The sequence below is a fragment of the Artibeus jamaicensis genome, unplaced genomic scaffold (assembly GCF_021234435.1).
Source record: "Artibeus jamaicensis isolate MK-2021 breed Jamaican fruit bat unplaced genomic scaffold, CSHL_Jam_final contig_685, whole genome shotgun sequence".
NCBI classification, from domain to species: Eukaryota; Metazoa; Chordata; class Mammalia; order Chiroptera; family Phyllostomidae; genus Artibeus; species Artibeus jamaicensis.
Window position 1 is genome coordinate 26,639,441 of NW_026521924.1, and position 26,955 is coordinate 26,666,395.

At 49.8% G+C, this 26,955-nt stretch overlaps 1 protein-coding gene across 2 annotated transcripts in view; it reads left to right on the plus strand.

Annotated features, from left to right (window-relative positions):
- EYA2 (EYA transcriptional coactivator and phosphatase 2) overlaps positions 1-26,955 on the plus strand; it is a 201,548-nt gene that overhangs the window by 161,369 nt on the left and 13,224 nt on the right. For both annotated transcript variants that reach the window (XM_037164709.2, XM_037164710.2), the window contains exons 10-11: positions 12,918-13,007; positions 25,554-25,612. In XM_037164709.2, the coding sequence (XP_037020604.1) occupies positions 12,918-13,007; positions 25,554-25,612 (149 nt within the window). The remainder of the gene's footprint in view (positions 1-12,917; positions 13,008-25,553; positions 25,613-26,955) is intronic.

Sequence of the window (26,955 nt, forward strand, 5' to 3'; positions counted from 1 at the left end):
CTCCTGTGTACACTGCGCACCCACGTTTCTGGCCCACGCTTTGGGGAACAAAGTCTTTCATTTTAATTTTTTCATTCCATTTTTTATTTTGTTATATTTAGAAACAAAGCTGGTTATCATATTCCAGGGCATTATTTTGCATACGGGTATCATTACTGCTTTTCTACAGTTACAAAGAATGAAGAGCATTTATATAGACACAGAATTAGTACTGGCCGTGTGTAATGTGCATCCTTATTTTTCCTTCAAAAATTTGAGCAAAAAGTGCTCATTAGACATGACAATATACAGTAACCCACACCCAGAAACCTTTGATTGTACGGATAAAAACTGTACATCTCTCCCCACACGTACGGCACTGGGTCATGGGTCATCTCCTAGGCCCTCGAGACGAAACCGCGAGGCAGACATGGTGACCATCGCTCTACCCACAAGGACGCTAAGGCCCAAGACGACCCAGCTCATGAGTGGCAGAGAAGGCGATTCTAAGTCCTTCAGCCCCGCGGGCTGACCACGGCCAATCACCGGGCCCCCAGGTTTCCCCGGCCAACCTTCCAACTCTCCGTCAGACCCCAGTTTCTCCCCCTGCCAGACATCACACTTTAGGGTGCTTCTCAAACACACCACATGTGTTCCTGCCTCAGGGCCTTTGCACTGGCCGTTCCCTCTGCTTTGTCGTCCCATGGCTGGCTCCTTTGTTTCATTTGGGTCTTTAATAATGTCACCTCCGCAGAGAGGACGTCTAGGACCACCCTCTCCAAGAACCCTCTACAAAACACATAGATACAGACACATTCCATCGGCCCTGCTCGCTCGCTCTCACCCTTCCAGCACATCCCCACGTTTCATTTTCTTCAGAACACTTGTCACCGTCTGAAATGAACTGTGTCTTAGTGCTTCGTGGCCCACCCCCTCCATCAGGAAGCTCCACGCAGGAAGGGACTTGCAGTGACTGAGAGTAAGGAGCCAGTGGGTTTACTAGTCTACACCAGGTGTTGGCCAGATCTGGCCCCCAAACTGTTTTTTCTAAATAAAGTTTTATTAACATGCAGCCATGCCCATTCATTTACATATTGTCTCTGGCTGCTTTTACACTAGAACAGCAGAACTGGGTAGTTGTGACAGAGATAATATGGGCCACAGAGCCTGAAACATTTGCTATCTGGCCCTTTATGGAGAAGTTCACCCCCTCTGGTCTAGAGTAGGAGCTCTGGAGCCAGACTGCTCAAGTTCAAAGCCAGCTCCACTCCCTACCCATGTGGCCTCGGGCAAGTCATTTTACCTCCCTGTGCCTCAGTGTCTACCTCTGTAGCATGCGTGTAACAGGAGGATCACTTAACGGCGATCACTTACCTCGCAGGGTCGACAGGGGAGGGCTAACTCAGCTAACACGTGAGAACTGCTTAGAACTCCGCCTGATGCATGGTACACAGCTTTTGCAGATGAAACTAATAAAATATAATAACAAATAATAATAAATTAAAACACAGGTGTCTTTTAAAGAACTGCATCTTTAGAAGCATGTTGCTGATGGTGTAAGAATGTCCTCTCTGTGGAAGGTATGCTGAAATATCACTACTGATAATAATAATACTAATAAGTGGAATACTCAAAGCACTGACGAGTGTGTTGGTGCTGCTCAGCCACAGCGGACACTTGCCGAGAGTCAGGCTCTGTTCTAGGAACCCAGTATGAACGCCCCACGCTGAGACGCCCATTGGTCCCGGACCTGGTGGGGTGCTCGGCCCATCGGGGTCTGGTGGGACTTTCACTTTTTAAACACTCAGAGTCCCACGGACCCTCAGGTGGGGTCATCAGGACTCCACGTTCACAGCTCCACGTAACTATTTGTTTATTGGGGTTTTTTGTCTTTAAACTTATATCCTAGGAAAATGCTTTATAAGCCGCTAGATGCCTCCAGCTGAAAGAACACTTTCCAAAGGATAAAAAAAATCTGAGAGACTGAGTTGTTGCGTAAAGCTCCCGGAGAGGAACCCACTTAGACATCTCCCTTTGTTCTCCTCAACCGGAGTGTGATTTTATCATTTGTCGTCTGCTTGACTCTTTTGTGAGTCGGCGATGACGGGATTTGTCTCGCAGCTCTTTCGGTGAAATTCTTGTCGGTACAAATAGGCCCATTTGCTGAGTTAAGAAGGTCTTTTCTGGTTCCCGTGTTCTCCTATGAAACCGCCAAAGAAACCAGGTTGTTGGGTTTTTTTTTAACTTTACTGTTCAAACATGTGAATCAGCCTATTTTTTTCTTTACAGCCATCATTTTCTTGTCTTCCTCCTTTAAACAAGCTGATCTGTTTTCCAGGAGTTTCCAAGTAATTAAACCCAATTAAAATCATTAAGTTCTCTCTTTTAATGACAACTTTATTATTCGAAGCTAACCACAAGGAGGAGATTTCACTGGCAAAGCCCTGCTTTGTGTCTTAATCCCTCCCTACCCTCTGGCTGACACTTCCAAGAGATAAACCCGGCAGAATAGCGAGGCTGGTTTAATGAATAGCTTTAATTAATACTTTTCTTCCTTGTAGTAGAGTAATTATTTGTTCAGCTTGTAAACAGCTACTTGGCACTGACTTTTTTTTAAAGACCCAGTTGGCTCGCTTGGTGTGATGGCTTTGATTGGTTTTGTGTGTTTGTGTGTTGTTTCTTTAAAAGAGAGGGGACAGGGAGAGGTCTCCGTTCTAGACCGGGTGCAGAAGCCCATTGTCCTAACGTTTGGGACGTCAGTGTGATCATAGAAGACGAGCAAGGCTAATGCAGGTGGCAGGCTGCCTGCATTTGCAAGTCGTCTCCAGAGTGAGCACGCCTGCCCTTGGCCGCAAACATCTGCAAGCCCAGACAGGGTCCCCTCCAAGACACAAGCCAGGCTCACGGCAGTCTGGGCGTTGAGCTGAGAAGGAAGGGCTGGGTGGGAAAATGCCAGACCGAGCTCCAACCCCACAGTAACCGCCCCCCTACCAACCTTGCCTTCTGCTGGTACCTGAGAAAGACAGCCAAGTGCAAGTGCTGGATGTGGCCAGTGGGCCCCCGAAGTCATTCTGTGGATCGGGGCTCACCTTGCAGGAGTGCATTCTCCGAACCCACCACTCATCTCGAGAGCTTTCCATGACGTATCAGCTCGTCTCTTCTCCCCATCAAGTCAGGAGGTGAACGCTGCCGCTACCCACACCACACAGACAAGTTACCGGGCACAGCGACTTGCCCCAAGCCACAAGGCTCCTATAGCAGGAAGGGCAGAGCCCGGTTTGCAGGCGGGTTTCCGGCTGCCACAGTGGCGCCGCACTACTTACTGGGTCCCACTCACTGCCCTTTGAGACAAGAGATGAGGCAGGAGAACAGGGTTTTCCACTAAGCTGGTTGTAAAAATTTTTTTTTTAATTTAGCTCATCACTTTGTTAAAAAAGCCAATTTCATGAATAAGGTTGCCCACTCTGCAAGTACCAAGTTGACTGACTGACACTAAGAACCAAGGCTTTTCGTTATTTTAAAATCATTTCGAGCAGTGGTTTCTCTGGGGGGGGAGAGGGGGTAACTTGCCTCCCAGACACACAGGGCAATGTCCAGGGACATTTTCAGTTGTCACGACTAGGTGACAGGTGCTGCTGGCATCTAGTGGGCGGAGGCCAGGGCTGCAGCTAAACATCACACACTGCACAGGACAGTCCCCACGACAAGGACAGACCTGTCTCTCAACGTCATCTGTGCCAAGGCTGAAAAACCCTGATGCATGGAGTGTTCACGTTTTTCACTCCAGAGATGTTTTGCAAACACGCGAAAGCAATGCTAACGCACCCCCTGATCAGACCCAGTAAAGAACTGGGCCGAACCACTTCTTTCAACATCATTAATTACCTTAGTGATGTTGACTGTTCACCAGGCCCCTGGACATGTGGCAGGAATACATCCCAGGAGCTGACTGCCCTCACCCAGACATCAGCTCTGGATGAACCTGCCAGTGCGTGACAGCCTGACAGCCTGACAGCCTCTTCCCGTCCCCAGACCGCCACCTGCTTGTTCCACAAGCCTCCTCCAGAAAACCCTGGGAGGAGCACCAAGCAGGGTTAACTGAGTTCATCCTCCAAGAAGCTCTGTGCTGAGGGAACTGTTCAGGAATCTCCAGATGTCTCTGTGGAGCCACCACGACGTCCGCCCCCTGGGAGCACGCGGAGATGTGTTTGGAGCCGGAAGGAGGAGCAAACAGCCCGGTCTGGGAGAGTTCATGCCAGGGACAGGGTCTGCTCAGAGGCCTGGGACCGGAAGGGAGCCTAACCCGCAGGATGTCAGAGGCGAAGCATCTCGGGGTAAAGACCGGACTTCCCCGTCCTCACCTCTGAGCCCTGACCTGATGATGGTGGCATTGCACCTGAGACAGCCCTGATATGGGTGAAGCAGACCTGGAGGTGGCTCACTGTAGGCTGTGAGAACACGACAGCAGTTACTGAGTGTTTTTGCTTTTTGGTTGTTTTCTTGGTTGATTGGTTGGTTGGTTGATTTGTTGGTTGGTTGGTTGGTTGGTTGGTTAGATGTTGTCTGAACATTGGCTTCGGAAACATTGCCTTTGATACCATTCATGGACCTAGAGAGGCCGTGAAGTTGGCTACTAAAATGGGTCTCCCCACATCACACCTCCTTCTGACTCCTGTGCAACAATACCCTAAAAAGTCTCAGGTTCCTGTAAGTGGGGGGAAAGGCCAGGGAGCGAAGAAGGGAGCTGGTGCCCTCCAGGGCCGGCTACGGGGATCCAGTTTCCAGTCTCAGCCAAGGCGTCTGGTTCCCGTGGAGCCATTTCTGGCGTTGGGGGAGGCGTGGCGGGGGATGGGGGGGAGAGCAGCAAGACGTGGGGATTTAACAAGGCAACTTTGCTTTTCCATCTGAAGTCCAGGAAATGAAAGGCACAAAAGCTCAGGGGCAACAGGGGCCTCCTTTTATCCTCCCCGAAGCCCAGCAGTGATTAGGAAGGCGAGCCAGGCTGAGACTGAGAAGAGAATGGGGGCTGATTTTCACACGGCAGCTGCTCGTCATTTCTTTCCACGTTGGAAGTGTCATTTCACTAACAGTAGACATTGACAGTTCTAGATCGGGCGTGTATTTTTTTTTAATCTGACAATAATCTGCCTTAAGCATCTTTTCCCTAATAAAGTACTTGATTTGATGTTATTAGTTCCTATAAACACACTCGGCCAGAACAGTGATGAAGATGTGGGGGTCCTTTGGCAGGTAACCCTGGGTTTGAACCCCAGCTCTGCCACTTATTAGCAGCATGACCTTGGACAAGTCCCCTCATTGCTTTGAGTCTTGATTGATCTGTGAAATAGGGGAAAGATCTTTGGAAGAAGACTTGCAGTAATGTACATAAGGTTCACACATTTATATATTCATTTTTAAAGAATATTTAACTGAGTACTGGGCTGTGCCCCAGGTGCATAGCGGTAGCTCCCATAGAGCTTGCCTTCTGGCAGTAAAAGCACAAAAATTCTCAGTAGACAGGTTACTTTAGATCATGAGGAATGCTGCTAAAAACTTCAACAGGGCAACGGGATGTGGAGTGAGTAGAGTTGGCATCAGGGCTGCTCTAGAATAGAATGGTCGGCCCGAGAGTGGAAGGAGCTCTGTGCCGGAAGACCCCCCCAATGCCATACCCACCCCACAATTATTATGAGAACCAAGTAGGCCCTCCAGATTCCCAAACCGCCCTCTGGGAGGGCAGAACACCTCTCCTGAGAACCAGTGCCTTAAAGCAACCCCAGAATCGGTGTAGTCCGATGGTGTAGTACTTTGTGTGCATACGTGCGCGTTGTCAGGAAGGCTCTGCCTGCGTTCGGGGCAGGGAGGGCTGCCAGCGACCTCGAGTTTAGGTTCCACCGCTCTGCCCACTGTTACAGCTGACGTCCTAGAGCCCGTTTTCATTGGCTCCTATTGGCCACGTGACCATCCCTGAACCAGTCACCATGATTCTGGCCAAGCCTACATTGTAAGATCATCCTGGATACGATCTCTACCAACCATGATGCTAATTAGCTGCTAATTTACAGACATGAAAATTCATTCCCAGAGAGGTTATGGAATTCCACAGTATCACGCCACCTCTTTTTCAAGGTGTCTGATAAAGACACTGTCATGGGGGGTTTCCAAGGCCACCCTCAGGGGTGTTCAACCTTTTGGTGTCTCTGGGCCACACTGAAGAAGAAGAGCTGTCTTGGACCGCACATTAAATACACAAACACGAATGAAAAACTGATGAGGAAAAAAAGTTTTAAGTAAATTTATGATTTTGTGTTGGGCCGCATTCACAGCCATCCTGGGCCACGGGTTGGACATCCCTGGGACCTACAAGACTCGGAAAACCTGCTGTGCTCACGGCTCACGTGTGTGCCTTTGGGACTGACCTGAGCTATCCAGGTGCCCGCCCCCCAGAACAAAACAGGTGCTCCCCACAAATCACACGGTTGGCACGAACTATCTGAGCAACTGGTAGGATTGCGTGGCCTCGGGGCTCAGAGCTCCTCCGCCAGGAGCCAGCCAAGGGCCAGTCTGGAAGACAGACCCGTCTTAGGGATGAGCGGGGGTTTGAGCAACCCAGGCCTGCTGAGTTAACCCTTTCCTGCACAGACAGGGACCCCCCCCCAGTGAAATCAACTAAATGGCTCAGCTCAAGTGGGGACCACCAGCTACCGTGGAGGTCAAGCGCATAGGAATATTCCAGAGGGGACCCCTTCGCTGTAGTCACACAGCTGAGCCATGGAAGGCACACACACCCTCCAAGTGGAGAAGCCAGAACAGGTGTCCCGGCTTAACCAGAGGATTATGGGATCCGGAATCAGGTCAGACCTGGGTTGCAGTCCCAACACCACCTCTTACAAGTGAACGTGCACAAGTCACTTAGCAGTAACAATAACTGTCGTAGCAATGTAAATAGCAATATAACACACACACACACACACTCTCCTACTAGAATAGTTCCTCATTGCCGTGTACGATGTATTCCAACATTTTGCCATCTACTCTAGGGATTGGCACACTTTTTAATGAAGGGATGATAAATATTTTAGGCTTTACACTGGGCTCTGTAGTGACTCTTAATTCTGCCATTGTGACTCAGAAGCAGTTATAAACATACATGAACAAATAGACATGGCTGTGTTCCAATAAAACTTTATTTACAAATACAGGCTGTGGGCCATAGTTTACTGACCCCCGGATTCTCTTATATTTCCTCCATTCTTTTTTTCTTTTTAATGCTGGTCATCAAAGTAAACTTTCACTAAAAGGATTATTACTTGCACTTTGAAAAACTCACTTAATCTTTGTAATAACCCTACGAAGTAAGTAACCTTATTTCACAGCTGAGAAACTGAGGCACGCAGAGGTTAACCAACTTGTACAAATTCATTTAGCTGGTAAGAGGTGGAAGTGGCCTTATAGTCAGGCTGGCTCAGAGCCCACCTTTTCAACCTACACGCCAAAGCACTCAGTAGAGATTGGATATCATTATTGTTATTCATTCAGCTGCAAAAGAACCCAAAAGACCACAGTCATAGAAGCTGATTTCAAGATGAATTTGGGGTGTGCCTGTCTTTTGTTCAAAGGGTTGTGATGCTGAATAGTATGTGGATCTCACTTCGTGGAATTGAACACCCTTTAGAGCCATCTACTATAAAAACTTGGAAAACTCAGAAAAGGGCATTCTTGAATGGACAAATAGAGCTGTGGGTCATGAAAACAACTTTTTTGGTTAAAAAAAACCAACTTGGACATTTTTTGCAATGAAAATAGTTGCCTCCTAACCTGTCAGGATTGGGAAGTAGACCTCTGGGGATACAGCTTATGTTGGGGAGCTTGTAAACTGGGGAGTGATGGAGACCCTTGAGATGGGTCTCCAGATCTTAATTAACTGCTCTCATCTTAATTAACCCTGACCGACTTCTGCATCCGGGTTTTTAAACCTCCAAGAATCCACATGCCATTTTCTTCATTCTTGTGTGACATCAGATTAATTTTGTTTTTAGAAAGATGTTCTCGTTTTCACTCCTACTCTCTCTGCCTCCATCCAGAAAATACAGCCACAGGTCACAAGATAACTTACTGATCCACAAGGCAGATTTGAGAGTGGTCCATTTGGTGAAAGTCCCCACCATCTCCTCTAATTAAGAGAACTTCACCAAGAATGCGTAATAATTAGGTTACCGAGCTGCAATCAGGTCCCCAGCATCTGCCTGGGGTTGGGGGAGGGGTGTCCAATGCTCTGAGTCTCGTGAATGAATTCGTACTTAGCCCACCTCACTGTCATCAAAACCAAATGAACCCTGAGAAATCTGTAGAACATTAGGGCACGCTGAAAAAAAACCCTGCAGTGCCCTAGTCTGATTGGTCCCTTCGCTGGGAGAGAACCACCCACGAACTCTCCAAGCTGACATTCCATCCACCCCAGCCCCACCAGCCCCGAGCACAGCCCTTCACCCGGACAAGTTACAACCTGAAGCCTGTTTTGGAAAAACTCCCTTTTCTCAGTTCTCCATTCTGGTTTAAATTGATCGTTTCTTAAAAGCAAATCTGTTTCTGCTGTTGCTTGTTTAGGAAATTAACCACCGATTTTTTTTCCTTTACTCCAAAGAGCATGTAATGATGAAGAAAATGGTTTTTATGTGAGATGGAACCCCCTGATTGCGTGGGTGTTCCAGCTGGGTTTACAGAGACAGGTTCTCCGCTTAAGGGTGTAAGAAAGTGGACTGGGGGGATTTTGCCAATGGCCAGCGCTGGCCGAGCCTGCTGGGTGTTCACACACTCTCTCTCACATCATCCTCACGGCATCGTAACATGATAGAGGGATCAGAGTGGACTTGAGTGGGCCAGTGGTCTTTCATGAGCTAAGGAACATGGCGTGAAGGCTCCCACATTTTGGGCTTTATTTCACTGGGTGGCAATGAAAAGGGTCCTTGACCTCCAAGCCTCACAGGGCGCTGAAGCCTGCCAACCAGGGCGGTGTGTTTGTGGGAGTTATATTAGGGATGTAGTCAGCAGGCAGCTCACAATGAAACCAATGGCCTTGTCTCGCCCTTACTCCAGATGTATTTCACATTAATTAATGCTGAGTCTCCATCGGTTTTTTTTTTCTCACTTTCGCAGTCTTTGCAAGCCTGGAAAAATATTTTCGACTTGGATAATGTGGCCTGGCCCAGCGTAACACTCTGCGTTACTCAACTCCCACGACACTTGTGCTTTTCTTGGGCTGTTCCGGATTTTTCTGCCTCTGTACAGTTAGTTTTTATCAAGTGCCTTCAAGGGAGGTCCCACCTTCACGGTTCAAAACAATCTGCTGAGCAACGTGCAAGCAGATTTTAGGAAAACCAGAAATAACGAGAATGCTCAAGGAACACATAGGTATTCTAAGGGTTCCCCTCAGAAACATTTGGGAGCCTTTGAATCTTTGTTTTAATTCTCCAACATACAATAAATATTTGAATCCCTTCTCTTTTATAACATGTTAGTGTGTTCTAGAACATGCTGATTTCCTTGATCATCATCACCGCTCATTGCTGTCCCCACTTCTGCCGTCCAGAAGTAATTATTGTTCCGACACCAGGTACATCCTTTCAGGTATTTACAAATATATAAGTGCCCATGGAAAATCGGTAGGAACATTTTATGTGTCTCCAATATATGATACAACCTCTCAAGGTCTAAGACATCGTAATAACATGCAGCATATAACTTTCAGAAGATTGCTGCTTTCACTCATAATGTTCTTTGGTGTATCCATGTTAATACATGAAAGTCGGCTTCATTTACTTTTCTATTGTTGAATATACTACTCTATTTTATCTCTCTAATCACCTTTGGTTGGATAACGAAATCATTTTCCAGTCTTTTCCTATTTACAAACTGTTCTGAAATGAATGTCTTTTTACTTGTCCCTTGCTTACATGTGTGGGTTTTTTCCTAGGACAGATAATGAGAAGTGGAATGACTGAGAATGTTTTCTTTTTAATTTAGTTTTTTTTTAATCCGAGACGATTATGCTTATAGTTAAAACTCAGCTAGTCCTCCAAAGGGAAGTATAATGAAAAGCAGCCTTCCCCAGTGACTGCCCCAACCCTTCTGCCCAGAGGTGACATCTTTGAACTCGTGCTGATCCTTTTGGCATTTACCTCCAAATTTCTAAGTAATCTACCTATGTTACTATTTCTCGAGCTTTTGTTGTTGTTGTTGTAGTTATTCTATTTAGGCGTGTTCTCTGGCTTCCCAGACCAGAAACCAAGAATTCAGCTCTTTTCAATCCTTAGCCCATCGCACACTCCCAAGCTCTCTCGTCACACCCTCCCCACATCAATAAATGGTCACTTCTGCCCTATCAGCATCAACTATTTGCCTTCTTAAAACCCTATAAAATACGTTTCACAGGGAAGCCATTTTGGGTACAACAATGGCTTTCCCTGTTTTGTGCACCGGCCTGGCAGTGGACGTTTCTCTAAGCACATCCTTTCCACGGACGAGGCCGAACAGCAGCGTCTTCCTGCTTCGTGTCCAGCACTCTGGTCCTTGGTGGCTGGTGCGCAGGCCGCCTGGCCCAGAAGGAAGGTGCGGTTATGCAGAGGTGAAACGGTTGGGGCATGAGTAATGTGTGAAAACATCCCCAAAACCTTTCCTGAGGTCACACAATGATTCCCCCCTTGGCCCCAAAAAGTTTGTTTTCCTCGTTTTGTCTTCACTGTGCACCGAGTGTTCTACCCTGCCGTCCAGCCCGGACTCGGAGGGCTGAGCGTGGGCGGCGGGGCCCTAATGAGGTGTTTCGCCTGCTGGCTGCGTTCCTGGGCTTCACTCTCCACTGTGTGTGTGTGTGTGCGTAGCTGAGATCACCGCCTACATTTTTTTAGGGGTCAAGAAGGGTTTATGTCGTTGATTATTTATTTTTATAATTGAAGTAATGTAGGCTTTCGGTAAAAAAACAGGAAGCGAGGTATACAGAGCCCCAGTACAAGGGCCCCTGTGCCCCTCCTGTAGCCCCCGGCTCCTTCCAGACCTCCTAGAAAGCAGTGCCGCGCTAAAATCAGATCTCCTGGGTTCAAATCCCAGCACTTCCTGGCCAGGTGACCTTGAGCAGGGTGCCTAACCTTTGTGAGCCTCCGTTTTCTCATCTATAAAATGAGAAAATCGTAGCACTCACGTCCAGGAGCTTTGGCTGAATTAAATGTTAATACTTACAAAGTGGCACAGAGAAAACATGCAATAGATATTGACCAGGAATATTACTAAGTGTTGTACATCCTTTTAGACCTGGAGTTCTTAACCTTGGCTGTGCATTGAAAGCACATGGCAGAGCTTTAAACATTCCTGATCCTCAGCAATTCTGATTTTACAGGTATGGGGTGCGGCCTCTGCCTCAGGATTTTTTTATTTATTAACTTGAGAGAGAGAAAAAACATTGATTTGTTGTTCCATTTATTTATGCATCGGTTGCTGCTTGTATATTCCCTAACCAAAGATCAAACCTGCAACCTTAGTGTATCAGGACAACACACTAACCCACTGACCTGCCCGGCCGGGGCTGAGTCTCGGGATTTTAAAATGCTCCTTGCACCATTTTATTGAACAGCCAGGGCTGAGAACCCTTATGTTACATATTTTCCATGGGTGTCAGTTGGGATTGACAAGGTTATGCTGCAATAACAAACATTCCCCCGAATCTTATTGATGGTCCATGTTCATTGTGGTCTGTTGCAGCCCTGACTCATATCGTCTTTACTCTGGAACCCAGGCCGTCAGGGTAGCTGTCATCTGGGGCACTTAGTCTTGTGACGTGGGAAGAGAGAGACCGTAGCAAACCATGCACTGACTCTTAAAGCTTCCCACTAGAAGTGAAGCAGTACTTCTGTTCACCGATCATTGGCGGGAGCAAGTCACATGGTCACACCTGAGTTTAACAGGGAGGGTCTATATCAGGGGCCAGCAGACTGGGAATGGCCAGAGAGTAAACATCTTGGGCTCTGCAGGACATAGGGTCTCTGTTGCAATTATTTTCCTCTGCCTTCAACACACAAAAGCAGCCACAGATGATGCACTGTCCAAAACAAATACAAAAAATTATTCTTAGCTCACGAGCTATAGAAAAACAGACAGCAGGTGAGATTTAGTTAGACAGCCCCTGGTAGACATCACCCTCCTACAGGGAGAAGCTCTTCAGGAAGGGACCCCAAATATGGGTGAAGAGTAATGCAACCCACCAAGCCATGTGTATAGAAAAGAAAGGGAGAGCGAGAATGGACCGTTTTACTGCTGGGTGTGTGTCCCATGTGATACTGTGATACAGCTTGCTTTTGTTACTTATACTGTATTTCTTCATGACAATTTCATGTCAATCGCACTGGCATCCCTTCATTTTTTTTAATGGCTGCCTCGTTTTCCCTGGTTTAGGATGCAGCCTAGTGGGTTTTGCTTGTGTGTTTGTCTTTATAATTAATCTCAGTTGTTAGTGGCATTTGAAACACCAGGAGGAGCGCGGCAGAGTGCACAGGGAGACTGCTGTAAAGAGATAGCCCGCACCCCAGCTCTCTGGTAGTTTATACTGCTTCCCCTGAAATCTCTCAGGCCTCCCTGAAGACAGACACCCATTTCCAAGAGGCCGTTCTGCTCCTTGCAACACTGAACACAGTTGCAATTCCTGGGGCTTTTAGGGGGAGATGGAAATACTAAAAAGAGGGTGAATATAAGTGGTGAAAAACTAGAGGGGAAGTCTCAGAAGCTGCACATTAGCACCCGGACCCCACACGGAAACGTGTTTTAAGCCCTGAGCAAGCTGTGCGTGAGCCATGCAGATGACGAAAGGCCTTCCAGGGGTGGGATGTGACGGAGAGGGAGACTGAGATGACAAGGCTCGCTCACAGGTGACCTGCCCGTCTTCCTTCCCACAGGACACCACGACGTCCGTGCGTATCGGCCTGATGATGGAAGAAATGATCTTCAACCTTGCAGACACCCATCTGTTCTTCAATGACCTGGAGGTTTGGAATGGCTTCTTTTATTTCATTTCTTACTCGCTGTATTTAACCACCTGCATCTGGTTTGGGGGAAGAGTCACTGACTGTCCCCCCCCGCTTTTTCCTTTGGAGGCTAGAAACTCGTGCTAGCAACCCTTGAGAAGGCATAAAACTAGGACCAGCCACAGTTGATTAAAAACACACTAGACGGGATTATCTCCCCGGCTTCCCTGGGCAGTTAATGGGCCTTTCTCTCCACCATAGAGGTGATGTCCACTGGCAGTTTGACTAATCCAGTAAAGGCTGCGTCATTTCTCCCTCCTGAAATTTGCTGTTTAGTAAGTTGATTAAGGCAAATTAGTATAGATCCCCCTGGGTCAGTAGTAATTAGCAGTGGGCCAGGATGGAAGCCCTAAAAAAAATGTGTTTTACAAAGAGAGCAAGCACAGGGACTGCGCTTAAAGTATCTGCTCCTACCCTGGCTGGCGTGGCTCCGTGGATTGAGCACCGGCCTGAAAGCAAAAAGGTCACCAGTTCAATCCCTGGTCAGGGCACATGCCTGGGTTGCGGGGCAGGTCCCTGACTGGGGACACAACCTCATCAATGTTTCTCTGCCTCTCTTCCCCTCTCTCTAAAAATAAATAAATACAATCTTTTTCAGAAGTAAATAAATAATATATCTGCTCCTGTGCCTCTAAGCAAACACCAAGGAAGACAGGAAATGGGGAGAGGAGCTTCAGAAATAAATTTAATTCATTCATTTATGCCCAGCCTATGTCAAAAAGATTTGGAAATGAGCCCTGGCTGGTGTAGCTCAGTGAATTGAGTGCTGGCCTGCAAACCAGACGGTTGCCGGTTTGATTCCCAGTCAGGGCACATGCCTGGGTTGCAGGGGGCACATGAGAGGCAGCCACACACTGATGTTTCTCTCCCTCTTCTTTCTCCTTCCCTTCCCCTCTCTCTCAAAATAAATAAATACTTTTAAAAATATTTGGACATGATTTCAAATGGAAAATATATTTTAAATGAAACTACTAAAGCAAAGGAATAGAAAGCTAGAGTAAGGCATTGTCCCAAAAAAGTCTGGCTTAAGCTAACTCCTGGAATTAAATTCAGTGTTGATTCCTGAGCTTCCCAGTAGCCAAAGCAAAGAGGGAAATCTGTGCATTGCTTACCTCTAATGAAAGAGCAAGCAGCTTTCTCCAAGGTGAAGAGGGATGTTCTGGATGATGAGAGAAGTAATGTGAGAGTCTTGTGGCTTTGTAAATTATGTTCTCATTATTGGTCTACCAGCTTAAAAAGTAAAGGCAACCTAAAATAAAACTGTTCGTGAAAGAGCAATTCTATTTATCCTACTAGGAATTTTCCCCCCAGAACCTGTGACATCCCTGGGGACCACACCGTGAGGTAGAAATATGAAGGCCACGAATTCCAAATCTGCCCCAGCCAGCCCAGCGCATTTACTAACAGTCCTCATCAGGAAAAGAGGCAGACTTTCCTTTCCAGCCTGCAGTCCGTGAGTGCAGGGGGCACACCCCTGCCGAAAGCATCAGTCTTGCGTTCTGTTCAGTCTAGGGAAGCCACCTGGGCCTCAGTCCTCCTACCTACGAAAAGGATTGTTCTCTGCCCAACATCTGTTTCAAAAAGAGGATCGAGGTAGAAACTTGTTGATGTGGGAAGAGAGCTTTGGAGGGATGGGGAAGCCCAGTAGCAACAGGGCCCAAGACTGTCTCTTTAGCCAACGGCAGTGTCTCCTTTTACAATGACTTGATGTGTGTTAGAGGAAAGAAGGGGCGGTGGAGATAAGGAGAGGGAGAGAGGAAGAGACAAATTAAAACCAGCAAAACAAAATAAACATGGCAGTTGGATTCTGCAAGTATTTATGGGGCCTAACATGGTAAAGGCTCAGCTGGTTGCAAAAAGCAAAGCCCAACTTGCTTTATCAAACAACATGGAAGTTATTGGCCCTGGTAGTGGAAACATTTGGGGTAGATTTAGCTTTTCCCAGTCTCCTCCTCCGAATGTCAGGTTCATGAGAGCAGGGGCCGTGTCCAACTAAGTCGCCCTGAATTCCCGGGGGCCAGGCAGTGGCCACCCAAACCAATCCACAAACAAGGAAGTTTGTGAACAGTGCAAAGGATGTGAAAAAACAAAACGATGAGATGTGGCCGTGAGCAATGGGTGAGAGGGGGTAGCATGGGGGGCCAGCATTCCAGAGGTCAGGGAATGGCTCTGGAGGAGCCGACACTTAAGCCAAGCCTGGAGAATGACAGGAGCCAGCTGGGCAGAGATCAGGGAGGCGGGAACAAGTGTGAAGTGATCCAGGAGCAGAGACCAGGCCCCAGGTCAGTGATGAATGAAGGCACCCTGGGCCGGCCAGGCCAGGTAAGCCTGGAGACAGAGGCCTGGGCCTGCCATGGTCACGGACATCAGAGTTTATTTACAAGTACTGGGGACACCCATGGGGCTGGGGAGCGCCCATGGCCTGGTTGAGGTTTTAAAAAGCCCACTCTGGCTGCTACGTGGAGCCTGAGGGATCAGAGGGGAAGGCGGAGGCAGGGAGACCAGCAGGACGTTATTGCAGTCGTCCGCAGAAAAGGAGAAAAGTGGTTTGAATGGAGGTGGGAAGAACACATGGGCGCTGGGGCTGAGGTAAAGCCCGGAGGACTTGCTGATGGGCTGGGTGTGGGGATGAGGAGAGAGCAGAGTGGGGCGGGTGGGGATTCCTGGGCAAGGGTCCAGCAGGGCGCTGTCCTCTGACGTGGACAGAACAGGGAAGTCGTGGGAGTGCAGTGGGGGGAGGACGGCCCCTCTGCACGTGGGTGTGAGGTGTCTGGGGCACCCCGTGAAGATGCCAGATCACAGGCAGATACACGAGTCTGAAGCTCGTCTGCAGTGAAAATGCCAGACATGTAGTAGGCGCTTTGGGAGTCTTGGTTGACCCTGAGGCTCAGAGCCAGGTATTTTTGCAGGGCTGGTATGTTTCAAGGGGCGTTTCCAGCACCTGGCCCCCTCTGCTGTTCCCCGCTGGCCCCGAAGCCAAAGCTGCACCTCTCGGAGGGATCTTACTTACCAGCTGGAGCTACTCAGGCAAAGCGGCTTGTTTTTATTCTCTAAATTTTCTCACGATTGTCCCTCCAGTGCCAGAAGCCCCCAGAGCCCCTCAGTAGAATTGAAGCCATGTTACGTAATGGGGAAGTTAAGACTTACACATGTGAAAACACACTGTTCGAGCCCTGGCTGGTATGGCTCAGTGGTTTGAGTGCCAGCCTATGAACCAAAGGGTCTTTGGTTCGATTCCCCATCAGGACACATTCCTGGGTTGTGGGCTGGGTCCCCAATAGGGGGCGTGCTAGAGGCAACCACACATTGATGTTTCTCTTCCTCTCTTTCTCCTTTCCTTCCCCTCTGTCTAAAAATAAATAAATAAAATCTTTAAAAAGCCCCTGTTGGAATCCAAAGGCCGCCTCCATGTGGTGGGATTGGGGAGAGGCCCATGGCCTTTGCGAGTCCAGTGGAGACCCAGCTCCTGTAGGATAGTTGGGTTTTGGGGAACAGAGTCAGATTCTCTGTAAATCCGAGGTCAGCAGCAGCCATTTACGGAGAACTCACCCTCTGCCTGTCCCTACACAGCTCTCAGTGCTGTGGATTCAGTGGCAAACAAAACACAGCAAGTCCCCGCCCTAGAGGCAGTGACCTTCTGGCTGGGGAAGCAGACCATAAACAACAGAATGTAGGATGTCGGACGAACGAAGTGCTCCGGAGGGGGACTGGCAGCGTCAGGGAGGAAACAGTTAGGGAAGGCGTCTTTGACGCTTGAGCAGAGTCGTGAAGGAGGTGAGGACCCGGGTGAAGAGTGGGTCGGGCAGAGAGCAGCGGTGCAAAGGCCCTGGGGTGGCTCTCTCTACCACAGCAGCTGGCGAAGAAGGAGCAGAACAGATCCTGGAGGACAGCGAGGTTCGAGGGCAGATCCCACGGGGCCTCTGTGCCATCGCCAGGCTTTGGGCAATATTCTAAGGGTAACAGGAAGCCCTTGGAGGGTTTTGAGTAGGGCGGCAATATGGTCTGATTTACGGTTTAGAGGCTCCCTCTGGCTGCCGGGTGGAGAACAGACCGGAGCGGGTGAGGAGGGAAGCAGGTTTTAGCGTTAGAGCAATCATTCCCAGACTCCTAGAGGAGTCTGTGAGGAGTAGGGACTGGTCAGCGGCAAGGTAGGGGCCACGTTCAGCTGACTCTCAGGCCATTCAGGATGTGCGTTCTGAGTTTAACGCAAGTCCCTTCTAATCAATCTGCCTTTGAGTCCTGGCTCCACCGTCTCCAGGCCATGTGACCTGAGCAAGTCGCTCCCTCTGTCTGAGCCTTAGTTGTCTCTGTCAAATGGTTAGAGGAAAAGCCCCCACCTTCCGGGGCTGTGATGATGACGGGAGATGGAGGACAGCAGGCTGCCCAGAGCCTGGCATACCTTACACCCCCAATAAATGGGCCTCTCCACCAGGGGGCGACAGGTGCCACAGAATTAGGTGGGAGCAGGGGTGGGGGAGGGGGATTACCTTGTAGAGGGGCAAATTGTTTCAAGTTCTTAGATATTTATTTTACTACAAGTTAAAAAACATATAACAAGCCTGCCCAGCCCCTGATTTTACCATAATTTAATATTAATCTGGCACTACAGCAAACCGTGACCCACTTAAAGGGTCAAGACCAGCATAATATCTTCAATAATTAAAGAGCAAGGAATAAAATAGAATGCAGTAGGGTAGACCACAAGTCGTAGTGGTGAATATTGTTTTATGAACTATTTCAGTAATATAATGGAATCTCAGTTCCAGTAATGTAAATGTCTGTGTGACCAGAGAGACGTTTCTTACTGAAGGTCACAGTCAACACCGTTCAACAGCCACCGCGTAGAGCGTGCTGTTCCACAGAGTCTCCAGCGACGATGCAAATTAGGGCGACCACAAACATTCAGTCCGTAACACCCATTCTACACGTGAGGAAACTGAGGCACAGAGGGGCTAAGTGAGCAGCTGCAGTCACACAGTCGGTGGTGGCGACACGCAGACCCCGACAGCAGAGCCCGGCTCCACAGGCCTTGCGCTCGTCCGCTTGCTCTGCGGCCTCTCCCAGGGAAGACGGTCGCCATCGGCCTGAATCCCCAACAGAAACACAGACCCCACAGTTGCGCAGACCAGGGTACAAAGGAAGAGAGAGAGCAGGGGGTGCTGGAGTAGCCGGGGAGCCCAGAGGAGGTGGCTGAGCAAGTTCTGGCGGCCAGGGGCGTGGCAATTCCCGGGTGAAATTGGAAGGCAGACCGAAGGTGGAAAACTCCTCTGTGTTTTGCGTTCAAGCTGTCATCTTGCGTTGCATATGCATCAAAAGTCACACAAAGAACGACCAGAACCACAGGGAACCACGACAGCACCCTCACTCCCCACCCTGAAGGCGGGCAAAGCCACACACAAAGGCTTGGAGGGCATTTGTGGAAAGGAGGACGTGGACTGAGGTTGGAGCCGAGGGGAGATCCTGGAGAGGAGCGCGTGGTAAACACAGCCCCAGCCGCGGCTGACAGATGCTGCGCGCTGAGTGCGTATGCACGGGCCTGCCTGCACGCAGCCGTTTAACCCTCACAGCAGCCACAGAATGTGAAGACTGCGTCCCCATTCCAGAGAAGGGGCAGAGGCACCCAGACCTTAGCCTGCCCGGCACTGGCGCACGTGGGGCTCTGGGTCCGTGCCAGGCACCACACTCACATTTTCCCACTGAGACCTCCCAGCAACCCGGCAAGGGGGGACTTTTTAAATCTCCATTTTACAGATGAGGAAACTGAGGCCCAAAGAGGTCCCCTGCCCAGGGTCACTTAGCTAGTGTGGAGATTTGAGCCCAGGCCAAGCTGACTTCCAAGCTGAGACATCTATTCTTCATATCTTTAGACGCCCTGTGGGGCAGAGAAGGAACACCACGGGTTGGCAGAGTGGGTGGAAGAAGAGTCCTGCATGAGAAACAAGACTAACCTACAGGTCTCCAGCAGAAGGTCCCTCTGGTCCACTTCAGCAGTGGCCAGGCAGGCGGGTAATCTGGAGGGGGAGCGCTTCAGCATGCTGCCAGAGCTCCGGGAAGGAGCTTTCTGGAGGGACTCAAAAGTGGCTGGAATCTGGGCAGGCCTGATTTACGGATCTGCGGGAGCTACGAGGGAGAGTAATATTTCACTGTGTCAGCGCCAAGCTGCGCTCCAAGGCGCCCTGCCCAACCGGCCATTAATGCGATGCGGCCCACAGCCTCTTTAATGCTCTTTAGATAAGTTAAACATTTAGACAACACAAGAAAGATAGCCCAGGTTTCCCTCCCGGGAGCAGGCCCCCCTCTGGCTGGTCTAGAAGCAGCATTAAGCGATCTCACTTAAAAATGTACTTGCCTCCAAGGAGGAGTGGCCAGGGAGTCCATCTGGGCTCTGACAAGAGTCATTTTTCTCAAGCAAATTTGTCAACAATTTCCTTTCTGCAATCATGTCTTTAAGCAGCCAAGGACAAAAAAGTAATGGGATCGGACCACAGGAGGGCAAGTTAGGGAAACCCCGGCTGTCACCAGCTTCATTAGAATGGGTTCTCATAGATATTGGTTACTGAACTCATTGTTCAGAAGTGAGCAGCCATGGGCACAGCGAGTATCCAAACCATGGGATGCAGGTAAGGGGTGATCCAGACAGAATGTCCAGCCTTCAGTTACATGTATTAGAAACACAGGAAAACTAGTAAGAACTGGCCATCGAAAGGACTGTGGAGGTCGTTAAGCCTTTGGCAAGCATGAACGTGACAAGAGAGAAAAGAAAAAGGAGATCGATAAACAACGCCCAGAGTGAAAGGGTGGACATTGCTATAGATTCAGGGGAGATTCTTTTTATTTTCGAATTATGACAATACCACATACAGTATTATACCAATGAATTTGAAAACGTACATGAAGTGGATACCTTTCATGAAGATTGAAATGACCAAAATTAACCCAAGGGGAAATTTAAAAATAGAACGAACCAGTGACCACAGAAATGGAAATGGTCGTTGGGATCTAATCCCCCCAAGAGGCACCAGGTCCAGTTTGTTCCAAACATGAGCCCCACCAAACACAGAAGGAAAGAACAAGTCCCGTCCGACACAAATTACAGAGCAAAGGGGAAATGGGATGTTCTCCCACATATCCTATGAGACCAGTGTCACCTGAGGCTAAATCTGGACTCTGAGCACATGACAAATAGATAAATCGCTGTCGTCACTGATCAAAGGTGGGGCGATCCCGCAGTGCCTCGGGTAGCTTCCCTGGGGCGCTGTGACTCTCTCCCTCAGTTCCACGAGGACACTGTCCGAGCCTCAGGCGCAGACCTCTGGTGACAGACCGGCCAGGACCATCGCTGGCACCACCGGGCAGGCCTTTCACGTGCACCGCAGCCCACCTGCAAGCAGATGTGTTCACGATGTTTCATAGCTTTTCTCTCAGTCCTCACCCGAGGTTACATTCACTGATTCTTAGAGAGAGAGGGAGACATCGCTTGGTTGCCTCTCATACTCTCCTGGACCAGGGAGGGAACCCGCAACCTCGGTATGTGCCCTGACCAGGAGTCGAACCCACAACCTTTCAGTGCATGGGACAATGTTCCAATCAACTGAGACACACCAGCCAGGGCTCATAACTTTTTTTAAAAAAGCAAAACCGGAGACCTTGCTCTGTGGCCAAAAGGACTCAGAAGCAATGACAGTATTAAAGCAGCAAGCACACCCTTCACCCAGATCTCAGTTTCTAATACCATTTTCCAGTACAAGGAACCAGGGCTCCTTGAAGAAATGGCGGTTCTAGGGCTGGGGCAGGGAGAACACACAATACACATGGTGTGGCAGATAGACATACCATCTGTACAGAAAGAGTCCAGCCCTGGCTGGTGTGGCTCAGTGGACTGAGTGCCAGCCTGTGAACCACGGGGTCACCGGTTTGATTCCCAGTCAGGGCACATGCCTGGGGTGTGGGCCAGGTCCCCAGCAGGGGGCATTCACGAGGCAACCACATGGATGTTTCTCTCCCTCTCTTTCTTCTTCCCCTCCTCTAAAAATTTAAAAAAAATAAAATAATGTTTAAAAAAAAGAAAAATTCCAAATAATTTATGCAGATGCTCCACCCTTAATTGTGAACTTTGCATAGAGACTTCCTTCCAAAGAGGATAACGTGGGAAGGTGGGGGAGAGGAACTGGATGGTGGAGACACCTAACGGACACTGCCTGAGCCAGGTGGTCCAGGTCGCCATCTGCAGCGATGAGTCGTGTTGGTAACATGTGCCCTTGATATGCTGTGATGAGAATGGCCGTGACCTTCCCCCCCCAAACCCATTGCCCCAGTCCAGCCGTGAGAAAACACCAGGCAAATCCCAGTGGAGAGACGTTCTACAAAACGCCTTGCCGATCCTCCTTGAAATTGTCATCAAAGCCAAGAAGAGTCTGAGAAACCGCCTTGGCTCAGAGGAACCGACAGAGACAAGATGACACATGGAACCGGGTGCCCTGGATGGGTCATCAAGGAGGAAAACAGGACCTTCGTGGGAAACTAAGGAAACCCGAATGAATGAAGAACTGACTTTGGTTAATAGTGACGTGGTGGCATGTATGTATTAGCTGTGACGAATTCTCCACACGGATGTGAGACGATAACAGTGAGGGTAAGAGACTCAGATGCATGGGAACTCATAATCCTTTGCAACCTTTCTGTCAGTCTAAAACTAGTCTAAAACTAAGTTTATTTTAAAAAATACAACCAAAGATCCAAAGGTATTAAACAGGTCACCCAAGATCACTCACTGAGAAAACAGCAAGGCAGGGCCTGGAGCCCAGCGTGGGGCATTTGAACGCCAAGTGCAAGGTCTAGGGCGTGTGGACACAGACGTGTGTACCCCAGTCCGAGTCGGCCTGGCTCCCCGAGATGCGTGGGTGCGGAGCGTCCAGACGCAGGTGAGGAGTTGCCTGCTTGGCTTCCCAGTGGCCTCAGCAGCACGCTGAGCGCCTGCGAGCCCCTCTCAGTGGTGACCCCTTGTCAGTTTGACCGTGACTGTACCAGGCACAGAGGTTGGGCCTATAGAATGCAGAATAGCAATAGTGGCCGTGATTTTCCCACACGTGTGTGTGACATGTTCTGTGAGGGAGGCCCCTTCCAAAGGGCTTTCCCTGTGTGGTTTATTGAACCCTTCCGACCCCCTCTGCGGTAGGTCTCTCTCCAGAACTCGGTCACATTCCCCTGCCTGCTTTTCCACACTGCAGGGTGTCTTGGAACTAATTCCATGTGCTAACACGAAAATCCACCTTATTCTTCTGAGCTGCCGGGTAGGGTTGCACCGAGTGGTTATCCCCTTACTTCATTAGCTGTGATCTGCTCAAGGGACCTTCAGGGGTTTCCCAGTTCTTGGTGGGCGTCTCTGAGTCAGAAAGCATCGATTCCTGGAGGCCAGGATTGCGCTGCGCCCCACCCATGACCCCATGTCCAGCCTGCGGGGGGCCCTTCCTCTGTCTTTGCCAGCTGGTCCCACCCAGACCCCCCACCCCGGGTCATCACACTTTGACCCAGGGAGGCCCTCGACACCCCGGGCTGTGCAAAGCCGGTGTCCCGTGCCTTAGACGTCCTCCCATCCATGCCGCGGGGCTGAGAGGCATGGGATCCACCTCCCCAAGAACCCAGCACTGTCCCTGCGTCCCGGCATCATCCCCCTCCCCTTGGGGCCGCCAGGCAGGTAACTCGATCCAGGTCAGCTGGTGGGGTATGAGGTAGCGTCTCGCTGTGCGCCACGGTGTTTTACTGAGTCCGAAATGTGATCGCTACTGTTGTCACACTTTAGCGCCCCCAACAATCCCCTTGTAAATGAGAAAACCAGAGCCGGCCACATACCTTTCCCGTGACATCAGGGAAAGGACAAGGAACCCTGCCAGGGGGGTCCTGAGCCTACGTGACCCCCAGAGCAGCTTCAGAGCTCCAGTGAAGGGCTGGAGGGCAGAGGAGGGTGTTTTTCTGATTTCAGGCAAAGCAGGGGCCGGGGGGGTCTGCAGTCCCTGTTGTTTTCTTCGTGCTGGGTCTGTGAGGTCCGCATGGGCTTTTAAATATAGTTTTCATTAACACACCGACAGTGCTGTTTGTAAGACCCTCCCACCTCTGGAAGGGGGCTGTGGAGCAGAGGTCTCAAACTCGGGTGCCCACAGGGGCCAAGTGACCAGGCGATTGTAAGATGACAACAACCCAGTAGACACTGCGGGCAACCAACCGGAAATGGAAGTCCCGCCCATCGCTTGTCAGGATCCAGGAATGCAAGCCCCGCATTGCCAGGGCGCATAGTCTCAAAGTAGCTGACAATCTGGGGAGAGAGAGACTCCCTGGGTTTACACACTGGGTGTTGTTTCAAAAAAATGTTAGACACAGTGAGGCTAATACGCCAGGTCTCCAGGCCAGCTTGCAAGGTCTTCCGTGATGGACCTCGCTTAGCATAGAAGAGAAGTTGTCAGCCTAGTTCCTCTGTCGCTCGATATCCCAGCAGAAGTTTCTGTGATGCTGGAAACACTTACCCCATGCAGTAGAGGAGCCACTGGCTACAATACAGGTGGCTAGTGAGCAGCACTTAAAATCAGATCAAGGAACTGAATTTTGAAGTTTATTTCATTTTAATTAATTGAACTCCAACTGTAGACAACCACATGTAGGGCTAATCGCTACAATATTAACGTGACTGTAAGAATTTTTTTTTTAAGTCTGGGGCACACCGTAGAGCTCAGCTACTTTGGGGAGGGGGCAATAAATTACACCTGAGACCACCATGCATCTGTTCGAATGGCTGGAAATACAGAAGGAAAGAAAATGTGAAACAATGAGCAGAAGAGCAGCTACCTGCTGGCTCAGGGGTGGTCGCTCAGTGCCTCCCCCCAGCTCTTCCCAGCACTCTCCACAGAGTTTCTCAACTGGGATCGCCATGCAGCATCCCCCGTGTTCCCTGCAATAATAAAATCACATTTATGTAGCACCTGCCGTGTGCCGGGCACTGTGCTAGATGCTTGCAATGCAGCCTCTCCCTTGGCTCACCTCCACCCTGTGAAAAAGGTTCCCTCGGCAGGTTCCATCCACCTCCAAGTGATGATGCCATTTGCCTGGGGTCATACAGCCGGACCCAGGCCCAGGCGGTCAGGTCCTGGGTCCGAGCTCCCACTGGGGCCAGCAGGGCACGCTCACGGCATATCTGCACATCCAAATGTCCTGCCTGGGGGAGGCAGAGGTGACAGGACGGTGTGCACTACGTGTAGCTTCTGTGGGGTGTGCAGCACCACCCTTAGCTGCTGGTTGCAAAGTGATGGAAATCCAACCCCTCCGGCTGAAACCAGTCTGGGTGTCAGTTTCCTGTAGCCGCTCCCACAGATCACCGCACACTTAGCAGCGTAAACCAACACGAGTGTATTCTCTTACCTTCTGGAAGCCGGAAGTCCGAAATCAGTTCCCCTGCCTCCAGGTGTCGGGGGGCTGGTTCCTTCCAGAGGCTCTGAGGGGCTCTGATCGGTCCTTTGCCTGATCTGCTTCTTGTGTTTCCTGGCTTGTGGCCTCTTCCTCTGCCTTCAAAGCACATCGCTCTGATGTCCTTACCCTCTCTGTCATCAAGTAGCCCTCTGCCTGTTACAGGACGCTTGTCGTTACCTTTGGGGCCACCTGGAGCACCCAGGCAAACATCCCCGTCTCGAGACCTGCAACTGAAGCACATCTGCCAAGTCCCTTTGCCATATAAGTTTCCAGGGACCAGGATGTGAACATCTGTATTCAGCCGACCAGGGTCAGGGTGGCCTGGTTTCAGTTACAGCCGAACCAGGGGACCAAAACTGTGCCCCCCTCCCCAGGTCCCAGAGAGCGCCCCTTTCCCAGGCAGAGTCCCAGGCCTGCTTCTCCCCGGGTCCAGCTTGGACCGCATGCTCTCCCCAAAGCAATCGCTTGACCAGAGGGATGCCGGGTCCCTCTGATTGGTTGAGTCTGGATCATGTGCCCACCTTGGTCGTCCACCTCCCTGTGGTCCTAACTCCCATTTGAAAAGGTGTTTCCCCAAAGGGAACTGAGAGGCTTGTGGGTGGTCATCGGAGCGTCCGGAAGGGCAAGCCCTTGGGGGAGTACCTGGCACACACAGCAAGTGCTCCAAAACTGGTGGTCACAGGCTGGGGGACACAGAGGGTCTCGGGAAGGGGGTACGTCCAGAGCCAACGCCCAAAGACTGTGAGGGGCACTAAGCAGGTGGCCCCTCCTGAGGTGGAAGAGCGTTCCTGGCGGAGGGAGCACCCGGGACGACATCAAGTTTTCCACTGCGTGTCCTGGTGTAACTGGCAGTGGAAGGGGCAGTCCCGTGGCGTGCCAAAAAGAGGGGCTAGTGCTTCACCCAAGGTCACTGACCTTTACTGGCGAAGCTCAGACTTGACTCCCAGTCCCATGCTCATTCCACCATCGTCCATGAAACCACCTCTTAAAGGCGCATCAGACTGACCAGCCACACCTGTCCCTCATTTTCTCTTCTTGTCAAATTCTCCATAGGATTGTGACCAGATCCATGTCGACGATGTCTCCTCTGATGACAATGGCCAAGATTTAAGGTAGGAGGGGTGTTGTGGGGGTCAAGTATGCCCCTTTGGGTTGGTTATCGCGCTGGCCTTTCGCCAGGAAGTGGAGGGGAGGGCGAGCTGGTTATCAGGATGAGACCCACCTGCCTGCAGCCGGAACTGGGACCCGTGGTTCTCCGAGCTCAGAAGCCACACCCGCCACCCTGCAGCCTCTTCCTCATCCCAAGTCACTGCTGCTGAGATTCCTATAAATTCGCCATGACCCTGCTTATGTTTGTCTCTTTATGTGTTTTTCCCTCCTTATTCAAGTAATACGTGCACATTATAAAAACTTCAACTGCTCCTGACCTTGCCTCTCAGAATACCACCAATAAGAGTTTGGTATACATTCTTCAAAGGTTCAATTGCATTCATTCACATATGTATATTATTTAATATAAAAGTTAATATGGTTGATATTCAAAAAATATTTCTTGAATGATTAAGTGGTAGGTCTGTCTGGTTTCTGGGGAAAAACACTCCTAGGACATGAATTCTAGAAATCAGTTTCCGAAACACTCAAAATGAGACAGCTTTCAGAAGAACGTAGCTAGAATGTTCCAAACCTACCCCTTTCCACCTCTTGGAAACTTTATAAAAACAGAACCATAACTTGTACTGATCCCAAATTATCACAACTCAATGCCTCTAGGCCCATCAGTAATATTATTAAACTAAATAATGTTTTGCCTCTGAGCCCAGTTGTAACTTGGCACTTGGTCTTTGCTTCCGAGGTGTGTCTTCCAGCCCCTCCAGGAAAACACACCACGCTCTCTGTTCCCGAGCCCGGCACGTCTGTTCAAAGCCGGAACTTCCATGATTAGAGGTCATAGGTGAGAAGACGGCTGCTTCATTTCAATTAGCCCTTCAGAAAATCCCTCTGCCACCAAGACTGGCAAGGAGCAAGGCTCCAGTGCCAGTGGGCACGTCTCAATTTATGGAGCAAGTAAACCCCGAGGTCAAGGTTAGCTGTCCTTTCCATGAAGTAATCACTGGGAACCCCTCTTCCTTTCAAGGCATGAGCAGCCACAGTTCCAGTTTGGGGGTTTTTTCTTTCTTTTTCCCATGCATGCATCAGCGATCTTGGTGGTTAGGGATGTCTGTTTTTTAAACTTCCCCCTGTAGCTGGATGGCTTGGAATACAGGGCTTTGCTCCTTTGAACCCTGTCTCATGTTGAGCTGTTTGCCTGCTTGATTCAAGAATTCATGATGCAAGGGTGTTTTCTCCCTGGAATTGTGAATTCCCCACTTGTTCATTCAAGAAGTATTTCTCTAGTACCTACCATGCACTAGGCACCAAGCATCCAATGCCCCTGGTTTTTTTCCTTCAATTCACA